This window comes from Gobio gobio (genome assembly GCF_949357685.1).
Source record: "Gobio gobio genome assembly, chromosome: 20".
Taxonomy (NCBI): Eukaryota; Metazoa; Chordata; class Actinopteri; order Cypriniformes; family Gobionidae; genus Gobio; species Gobio gobio.
Genome location: NC_137113.1, coordinates 1 through 11,121, shown reverse-complemented (window position 1 = coordinate 11,121; position 11,121 = coordinate 1). Strand labels below are relative to the sequence as shown.

General features: G+C 39.4%; 1 protein-coding gene across 1 annotated transcript; it reads right to left on the bottom strand.

Annotated features, from left to right (window-relative positions):
- Positions 1-2,540: 2,540 nt before the first annotated feature.
- Positions 2,541-10,839, bottom strand: LOC307143749 (hydroperoxide isomerase ALOXE3-like; the record flags this gene model as incomplete). Its single annotated transcript, XM_079845510.1, has 5 exons — positions 2,541-3,900; positions 9,001-9,171; positions 9,425-9,525; positions 9,949-10,070; positions 10,670-10,839. Coding segments are annotated over 5 exons (744 nt in total), but the record flags the coding sequence as incomplete, so codon positions are not given.
- Positions 10,840-11,121: the final 282 nt, after the last annotated feature.

Genomic DNA, 11,121 nt, shown 5'->3' with positions numbered 1-11,121 from the left:
GTAACTACAACAGTTCACTGAACTGAGACTGACAGAACTGATGTGAAGTGAACTCCGGTCCATCCGACTCTCTGGCAGCAGCTCGTGCCTGCTCATGCCTCGTAGACCTCGTTAAACCACATCCCCTCCGCTCATTTCAAATGCAAAGATGTCAGCCAATCACAACAGTGGGCGTTTTTACTGAAGTCTCACAGCAGACACGCCCCTTGAAACAGGGCATTCAGCCACAGGGCAAACATCAGTATTGAAAAAATGCCTTTTATTTCTAAATTGACATTTTATGATGTAAAAATCATACTAACAATATAAGTACATCTCAGGAAACATTATAAAATAATAGAAAAATGCCATGCCATGGGACCTTTAACTGTTCTAGTTGCTTCTATTGCTCTTATTTGTAAGTCACTTTGGATAAAAGTGTCTACTAAATGACTAATGTATTATGTACACCTCGGAAAAATACAGAGGTCCAGACCTCATAGCTGGCTACGGCCATCGTGTAGGCAGCCTAGTTTACCTCAACACTTCAGTTCACATGGTCGGAGCTATTCAGTCTTGTTCAGCTAGTTTCTCTACAGAGCCTTTACTGTACACATGATGTTGCGCTTGTATCAAATTCAAATGGATAAAGCGACTGCCTGGTCCTTGTAACTTGTTATCACTTCAATAGAGCGGCAAAACCGCCGAACGAGTTGGTCAGCTGTGCGTGAGACGATCCAGCTGCTCTCGCGCTTCGAGTCTGTTGATGCGCTCGCGGTTTAATCAGGTAACGCCGTTTCTTCACCTGGCTTTTGATGCTTGTTCCCAATCCCATGCATTTGCAGCACTCGAGTAAATAACAGCGCATAATATGTAGGGGCGTGGTGGGGTTTGGCGAGCGGCGCTCCAGCCCCAGCTAGCCCTTATGTTAATCCAGCCCTGTACATATATACATCTGAGTCCTGATCGGGAGGTAACGTCCGATTTCCGATTGAGTCTGAAACCACGTGATCGGGCCCAATTTCCAATCACGTGATCGGATCTGGACATCCCTAATTTATTCATCATACTGTTGAACTTGACAGTATTTTCTCTCTTATTTCATATGGAGCTTCAAAGACAATTTATCAGTAACCGAGTATTACCCTGAGTTTATCACTATCCAATTATGTTTGTTGGGTAAAAAATAAAACTAAGTAAACAAAGTAAAAATTAATTGGTAACACTTTACAATAAGGTTCATTAATTAACATTAGTTACATTAGTTAACATGAACTAATAATGAACTGCACTTATTAATCTTTGTTAATGTTAATTTCAACATTTACTAATGCATTATTAAAATCTTGCTAACGTTAGTTAATGCACTGTGAACTAACATGAACAAACCATGAAGAGCTCTATATTAACTAACGTTAACAAAGAAGATTAACTAATGCTGAACAGAGGTGTTGTTCATGGTTAGTTCGTTAAGTAATGCAAAACAACCTTATTGTAAAGTATTACCAATTAATTTGATAACTTTTCCCCTCAAGGTTTCTATAGATATTGCGATATATCGATATCGTGAATTTTTTTGGCCACAATAACCGTGGTGTGAAAAATATAATATCGTGACAGCCCTAATTCACACGAAGCTCGTGCAGCCCGTCGTCCGCAGCGGCCATAGCTCATTTCATATAGATCGCTCACAACCCACAAAAAGTTCAAACGGCTAATGACATCAGCGGGGGGTAGCGCCGACACATCGCAGGGCCTTTGGGGCGTTGTATCACTACACATCAAAATTTGATTGGCTGATGACACACGTCAGTCAAAGTTATGATCCAAGGGAAAATGGCAGCTTCAGCGGAAGGCTAGCTATTCTACTAGTGCTGGTCCACGGAGCTGTGATGCATTTAGATGATGAAAATACAGCTCAACCTCACAAATAAACACATTCTTTAAGGAAATATAACGTAATGTACTGAAATATACAGAAATTGCATTTAGACATGTTCAGACACACTTTAATTTAATTATAAAAAATATACATTTTTGATTTTGAGAGGGCCAGCAGAGAAGGCCCTGACGGCCCTGTCACTGACTATATGGCACCACAGTTGTAAGAACTTATATCTCAGAACTCATAAGTTGAAAAAGCATCACACTGTAGACTTGAAATTAAACTCTTTCTCCGTTGTTGTTAAATAACACCAGTTATTTTGCCAAGAGATTTGCAAGCTTCTCTGGTCCTTCTCTGATTTTCTGGACAAAGGGATTGTGTATATGCACCCAGAAGAACATATGGTTTTCATTAAAACGGAATGTGTAGCGAATTGTTAAGTCAACATATATGCACTGAAACTTACACTGCACACACACACTTTGTTGTTTTTTTATACCACTGTAACATCCTAAACATCCCCATAACCTATAACATCAGTCATAAATTGTTCTCTGGTTAAAGATGCCAGGTGTTAAACCTTAAACAAGCTCAATCTGAGTTTGAGTGCACTGGGCAGGTTAGAAATATCTAAACTACAACCAATAAACATGAAAAAAATCACTCAGAGACAGAAAAGTTTATACGAATAACCACAGAATGATTTCCGTTTTTACTTAAAGAAGTTTCAGAATAATACAAAGACAATAATTCAAAAAGGCAAAAATAACATACTCTGTAAGTCTTCACCTGAAGCGCGCCCCCAAAAAACAATGAACAAAGCTTTTTATACCCTGACATATCCTGGGGCTCGGCCTTAAGAAGTTATGACTGTCATCATCATATAGTAAACTACTCGCCTTGGACTCAAGCAATCATAATATTTGTCCAAGGCTACCACAACTTCTGCAACAAGCACACACACATTTCTTTTGTCTTTCTTTGCAGTGGACACTTGAAGGCTTAAGGCCTACTCTTATTGTAGCTGACAGTCACTTTGAACTTCCTCTTTTAAAGATTTCATGGCTAGAAATCAGCAAATAGTAAAACTTGTTCAAGAAAACATGTTGAGCTCATTAACACTTCTAAACAAGAAAACAAGAAAACCACACTCACATCTAAAATGCAAACTTTATTGCAAGGCAAGTTTGAATTCCACTTTATTTCAAAGAAATTCAAACTTCTCTTGCAAATTGAACATTTCACAACTGGCGCTTTCAAATAGACTTTCCAACATAAACCTTCTAATGTCATTCGTTAACTTTTTATTCAACTTCTCCATTTGTGTGATGACTCTTATCATCTGCCCTCCACTGTGAGGGTCACTCCTTGCGTGCTGCTTTCGTCCTCCTTTTCTCTTTCTGCTCTGCTTTCTTTCCTTCTTGAGTCGTTCTAATTTATCAGAGGAATTCAAATTTACTCGTTGGCCATTTAGAGCCAACTTGACAATTTCCATGTTCATATAACTCTCCTAACTGTCCCTGTCTCTGACATGTGATCCTTACACACACAGTCTCTCTAACACACATTCAAGCATACAACGATTATAAATGATTATGAATGCTAATTAAAATAATAATAACAATACAGACACCCAATATTAACTGATTAAGAATACTAATAAAGACTAATATTGAATAATAAAATTGAATCTACACACACACACATCAAGCCGTGCCTTTCACATTATTGATCTTATTTTCCCTGAAAGCCAATATCCATGATCTCACTTTGAGTTATTTTTACTTTGGTCTTACTTTTATTGACAAAGCTATTAATAGAAAGACAAACACATTAAGAAGGACTACTGTATCCTTTCAAATGGATACACTGTTGGCCACATTTTTGGGGTTCAGGTAGGTGTAGGGAAGCTCCAACTTCTCGTTCCGCTTCTCGATGCCATCTGACAACTCGCTCAGATCCTTTTGGAAATCTTCAATGAGCTTCAAAGGGGCATCTTCATCAACCAGGTTTTCTGGGAAATATCCCAGAGGGTACTACAAACAGGACATAAAGATAGTAATCATAAATAACATGTTGATAATAAACATGTTTAACACACTACGGGCCAGATTTACTAAACAGGGCAAATTAGCGTGAGAGGCAATTCAAAAAACCTCAGATGGGAGAGGAAAGTTTGGCACGTGATATAATGAATATGCGCAAAATCAAGAACACAGACACCAATTTATTAAAACACAACAATTAATGAGATTAAAACCATGTTTTACTCCAAACTTACTTTATATCACAAGTCAAATGTTTTAAATAACCTTATGTGATCTCATTTGGCTTCAGATCAAAAAATCAGACAGAAAATATATAATTTTACAATATTCTGCATAAAAAACCTCGAATAGCATTACATTATAAAAATATGTTATGAAAACACCCAACATGGTATAAATAACACAGATAAGCCATATATTGTCGCGATTGTGTGTTTATTATCTTCAAACGTGTCCATTTGCATGTTATAACGATTTCTGGAAGCTGTTTATGTCAATGTCACATGGTATCTTCTTCATGCGTGCTATATATGGACTACATGTGTACAGAGCGCCCTCCGGCTGCCAGTATGAACTGAAAACACAACAGATCAGAGTATCAAGCGCTCATAATGATTACATCTGCGATTGAATAAATAACTTCTGTATAGAACTTTGACACAGACATATGAGAATCTATCAATATTTCTCCTCATCTGCACACTCTTGAACTAAAAGCCCTGAGGGAAGTTGTTTTGTGGTGAGTCTTCATGACGAGAATAGAGGAGTTTTTTATGAATGAGATCAGCTGATGCTCATATTACAATCTAAGGTACCAACACGGTTTTCATATTCATAACTCCTGACACACATTAACAAATTACGGTCACTATATGACTTTGAGAATAAAACAGAGATCAAAAATGGAAGCTTGAGTCTTAGATATTTAAAATTATGTATAGTTTGTCAAGGTAATTACATCTGACAGTAATTTTGAGCTAATTTAAACAAAGAAAGCTTCAGTGCATCCTGGTTTTTGCCTTTAATATTTACAGATGCTTACAGAGTAAACTTAGCCTACTTATGTGGCGTTCACACCGGATGCGATTCTCGCGAATAATTCGCGCTAATCGCGCGAAGGTGGACGCTTGAACATTTTGAGTTTACTCGCTTCAATCGGGCGTGAAATTCGCGCGAATCACGCATGACATTCACTGCACAACAGACGCAAATTCTCCTCATGGGCGGAGCTTCTGCCAGCGGCTCGTCTTGTTGAGAAATGGCTGACATGGGCTGTGTTTACACGTCTTTTTTTTGTTAAAATCTACTGTTAATGTGTGACAAAACGTAGTTTTAAGACTTTTTCAGTCGATAATATAGTTGTTTAAAGCTCAAATATGTGGTTTATTTATTTATATATTATAAAGAGTGCCTATTTGAACATTTTATCTGGCGTTTTCGGAGTTGTGAGCTCCAGCAGACAGCGGCGCTCGTCAAAGCCAGCGAGGGCAACCTTTCCTCAGCCAGTTCTTCTGCCGCTGACTCTGATGTCTCTGTGGTGTCTCGAGCTATAATTTGTCTTGTAACGGCCGATCTTTGGTCTCATGGATCTATAATTTGTTCCCTGGCAAATCGTTTAGACTGAAGGCAAAGAGAAGTTTCATTACTTTATATTTTTAGGCTGTAACTGTACGTTGCAGTTGTAACGTTAGCCTACTAGCACTGACTTTGAATGTTTGACTGAATTGTTTGCTTTATTTCATGTATAGCTTATTATACCTCTTACTACCTTTTGTATTATTGATCATACATAAACTTGCATTTAACAAAAAGAGACTGTGTTGTGTTTCATGTCATTTAATGTTATCACAGTGATAATCATATTGTCTGAACCAGATATTAATATACAGATTTTCTCCTCAATGTTGTCACAACTAGAGCAAGCTCCTGATTGGTTAACGCGGCGTGAAATATCCGGCAAAGTTCAGATTTTTCAACTTGAGCGATTCGCGTGATTCCCGCGATTCGCGCATTCAAAACGCTCAATTCGCGTCCTTCGCGCCGCCTCAATCGCGCGAATCTCGCCGCAGAATGCCATTTCGTGTCTCTGCATTGACTTAACATGTAAATCACTCGCGCGAATTGCGTCCGGTGTGAACGCACCATTACACACAGCGGGGGAATCCACTGCTTTCAGAAATCAAGTCAAGTCAACTTTATTTATATAGCGCTTTTAACGATGCAGATGGTTTCAAAGCAGCTTCACAGCATAATTTTATTCAGCCGTCTAGCCATTCTGGAGAAAACGGTGATGTCATCAGTTCATTTCAATTATCATACAGTGACAGTGTGGGCTTTAGATCAGTAATTAGATCAGTAATTTAGTTTATATGGTTAATTTAGTTTAATAATTAGATTTATTTTGATATTTAGTTGAAAAATTTAGAAAAATTTAGTGTCCCCAACTGAGCACGCCAAGCCAGAGGCAACAGTGGCAAGGAAACCAAAACCCCATCAGGTGACCAGCTGTAACGAAGATCCACTGGAGGCAAGTTGAAGGACCCAAGTGCAGTTTATTTACAATAAAACATAAATCTCAACATAAAACAAAGACTTGACTTGACTAGATCCAAACATAAAACAAAGACTTGACTTGGCTTGACTTGACTTGGCTTGACAATAACGAAACTCACCAACAGCGGGTTACAACATTCAATACTTGACAAAGACACATGGCAAACATAAGGGCTTAAATACACACACAGACTAATGACAAGACAAGTGACACCTGTGAACAGTGATGAGACAATGAACCAATGACAGGACAAGACACAAGATCACATGAGGGCATGGGAGTCACATGACAAGACCAGGAAGTGCATGACAAGACTGTGAACATGACAAACTCAAACATAACCATGAACATGATAAAACTAAACCATGAACAATGAACAATGAACATGAACCAACACCAAAACACCCTGTGACACCAGCTTTGAACAAATGAACAGCTTTTCATGGAGAATTATTCCAGGAATATTAAACGTGTCTCGAAATGATGTAGTTGAAGTAGGAATGCAGTACTTGATGTGTTTGTTTGAGTTGATGTGCGATGTGTGTGTGGGCGTCGACTCCGGAGCCTCAGTATTTGAATCTAAATAGAACGGGTGCTCCGTGGTCGCATTAGTGTATAATGAGCCGCTCAGGAACGACTAACATCTCTCTGCTTTCAAACGGATTACATAAACACAGAATATTTGTTTTTGATTGGTTTACAGTCTTTAAAACTTGACATTTCAGCGTTTCTATAGACATATGTCTCATGTTTGTGAGACAAGTATTCACTAAGCTAGAGGTCATTTTCTGAAGACTCTCTGAGTGAACGTCTTTGACAGAGAGCCTGCAGATCGCGCATCATGTTTGATTTCTTTATTTTGCAAAAAGCACAATAATTAGTTTTTATTGTGACTGTACACAAAAAATAGAAACTTAACAGATTATAATGATGTATGACACTTCCATGAATGATTAAAAATGAAAGGTCTCTTTGGCACTGATAAGAAAAAAGCGACCGCCGAGAGGGTTAATGCATGAATTCATGACAATTCATGTACCCTTACCATATAGTGTTACCAAATACTCTCCTCCCATTAAATACTGTGTCTGAAAGGGAATCTCCTACAAATGCATGTGCAATAAATGCATGTGCAATGCGCCTTTTCCGCACTAATTTATCACTAAGGCTGCGTTCACACTGCAGGGCTTAATGCTCAATTCCGATTTTTTGAAAAAGTGCGATTTATTTATTTTTTTATTTTTTTATTTTTTTATTTTTTTTTTATTTTTTTTGCAAGGCCGTTCACATTTCCAATTAAATGCGACCTTTTGTGATCTCCTGTGTGAACGTGAAATGACCCAGAAGTGACCCGCATGCGCAGAAGAGTACTCAACGGTCAACGACGTCACTTGTTGTTTACGGAAGTAGCCAAATATGGGTGTCAGCATTGGAGTTCATTTAACTTTATTAAAGTTATTTTCGCAACGGAGCCAGCACCATTACAACCTTCTCATGTTTAGAAGAAAATTAAAAAAGAGGAGGAGAGCAAGGTTTTTGGCCATGGCGTTTTGTGGAGCAGTGGTAGCAACGTCGGTACAGAGAAACGTGTGTGTGCGGAGTCGCAGCCAGGAGTGGTGGGATACTGATGTGAGTGGCTTTACTGATACCGAATTCGTCAGTAACTTCAGAATGACCAGATCCACCTTCAATTATGTTTGTGAGCGCCTTCAACTAACTTTGTCACGGGAAGAGACACGTCTGCGGCGGCCCATAACAGTGCAGAAACGTGTTGGAGTTGGAGTGTATTGGCTAGCAACAGGTGCGTACTTCTTCTTTTATTGGCGGTTAGCAACTATTTCTTGTGCATTACTGCCACCACTGGACTGGAGTAAGGAACGGGAGTTACTGACTATTCTGTACTATTTTAAACAAACAAAACTAACAAATAAAACAAAAAATAAAAACAAATAAAGTAGAGTTTATATCCTTTTAAAAAGGCTTTTTATCTTCTCATTCCCGCCTACTTCAACGTACAATGATGACGTTTGTCGCGTATCAACGACGTGCGGGTCGGATACATGTGACCTGGGAGTTTAGACTGAAGACGCATTTCAAAAGATCGGATATGTATAGGATTTGGACCACATACCCAAGTGGCCTGGGTCGCATTTGAAAAGATTGGATCTGTGTCGTTCAGACTGTCATGAAAAGATCAGATACAGGTCGCATAAGGGCAAAAAAATCGGAATTGGGTCGTTTGAGCCTGCAGTGTGAACGCAGCCTAAGTGTCTTTAGTAAATCCTGACAGTAGTTTAACACCAAAAGAGGGTTTGCACTGGCGCAAGCTGTTAGTAAATCTGGCCCAAAGTATGACAGCACACTAATATTGAGTAAGAGCAACTGCAACACTATGCTTACAGTTTGCTAAATGTCCTATGTAATGTAACAGTAAGCCATTGTCTCACACACACACACACACACACACACAGATTGTTCACAGTAAAAGTGAATTGCAGTCTTTTCACGTGTGCCCTGATGATGTACAAACTCACATAGTCTGCAGAGTCATTGGTCAGCAGTTTCAGGGTTGACATTATATTCACCGTCGTGCTCACATCCGGTAGGGTCTCCAGGATCGTGGCCTCAGTGGTCTGGCCTTTCTCCTTGGGAGGGGGCTTTTTGAGGGCAGAGGGGAAGTTAGGCATCCAGCCACCAAAGTCAAACTGGGGGAAAGAATTGGTGAAAAATGTGATATATTAGCCAAATATTCACAAAGAATCATAAGAGCACATAATAAACATCACTGAAGCCACGGAAAGTGGATATGGACGGGTTTTTCTTGTCGTCATGGCCTAATTGCTCTAGAGGGTTAAAGCATCTTGAGGTTAAAACAGTTAAAACTAACGAAAGGTTGTTGATATTTGAGCTCAACAGCCAATCAAATGATTGGAAGTGAATTGACTTGTACTAACTGACCTGTCCATTGTTTAGAGCGGCATGTTGGGCTGATCCAGAGAAGATCACCATGGTAACAAACTTGATAAGCTCTTCCAATGTCTGAAAAGATGATGGTATTCCTGGGAAGAAGAATGGAAGGCTGTTTCTGTGAGGAACTCAGTTTAGGATGTTTCCACATGCACACGCGCAGACACGCTCACACGCACGCACATATGCACGCATGCACGAACGCATACACACACTAAAATTGAGAGTGAACTATGACCATAATCTATAAACTACTTTTGACCTGGTTATATTATTATTGAAATTATTATTATCCATGAAAAAGAGAATTACAGTGGAGTTTACAAAAGATGTTGTGCCTCAAAGAAAATATGCTGTGCAAATACTGATCTGAACACAAAAAAGAAAGGAAACCTTTTTGTATTAATTGTGCTGATATAGCAACAATTCCTTTAATGCAAACTAATTCTTATTCCACCAGAAATCACACTTGCATCTTAAACTGCAACAGTGTCGATAACGGACTGATAACAGACCTGAGTCATCTCTTTCCAGGAAGCCATTGGTGAAGATCTCACTGATCCAACCCTGTAGCTCTGTGTCCTTCTGCACGTGATCATCTTGTTTATAGTAGTTTGACAAGAAAGCTGCAACAAACCTGTAACCAAACTCACAGTCAGATGTTTCTCAGGTTTACATATTTACAGCTTTACTTTGTTTGTAGATTTGTTTTGCATTTATTCCTTAAGCAGGAATTTATTCAACACGGCTTGTACAGCATGTGCTCACTGACGATTAAACCCATGAACCTGTATAACTGACACTGTATTTGTTGAAATATGAATCAGAAAGTGCACCAGAATGTATTCGTTCAGCCCTAAAAACTGGTGGGGGCAGTCGTGGCCTAATGAGAGTTGGACTTGTAACTGGAAGGTTGCGGGTTCGAGTCTCAGGTCCGGCAGGAATTGTCGGTGGGGGGAGTGAATAACCAGCGCTCTCCTCCACCCTCAAAACCACGACTGAGGTGAGACCCTTGAGCAAGGAACCGGACCCCAAACTGCTCCCTGGGTGCCGCAGCACTGGCTGCCCACTGCTCTGGGTGTGTGTTCACGGTGTGTGTGTGTTCACTACTGTGTGTGTGCACTTGGATGGGTTAAATGCAGTGCACAAATTCCTAGTACCAGGTCACCATATTTGGCCACACTTCCCTTCACGTCATCAATAAAACACTAAACTAAACTCCACTGGTAGTCATACTTGTTGATGATTTTCCACAGTTGCATCCCATCATCTCTGTAGTAGTAGTTGGGAACATTCTCCAGGCCTCTCTCAGAGATGTTATCAGGAAAACAGAGGGAGCTGTAGGTCAGGGAGGCAGTAGCACGCCTCAGCAAATAAACCAATGGCTGTCCACCTACTCCTGCATACTAAGAGTAGTATCATTAATGGAGAGAAGACACATGACATAAAGTTAGGTTAAAGGCTATACACAAGGTTCTGGAACCACAAATCCAATAATAATTTCCCCAAAAGTTAAATAAAAAATAATCAATTTAGGAAAAGAGTAGATTGTTCAAGAAGTCAGTCATCACAGAAAACACTAAAGAGCCATTATGCAGTTTTTTGTAGGGTTAGGGTTCGGTTGTATTGGATTATATTTGAAGATTGAACCTTTAGTGCCACTTTAACCATGCCATATGCTTACCTTG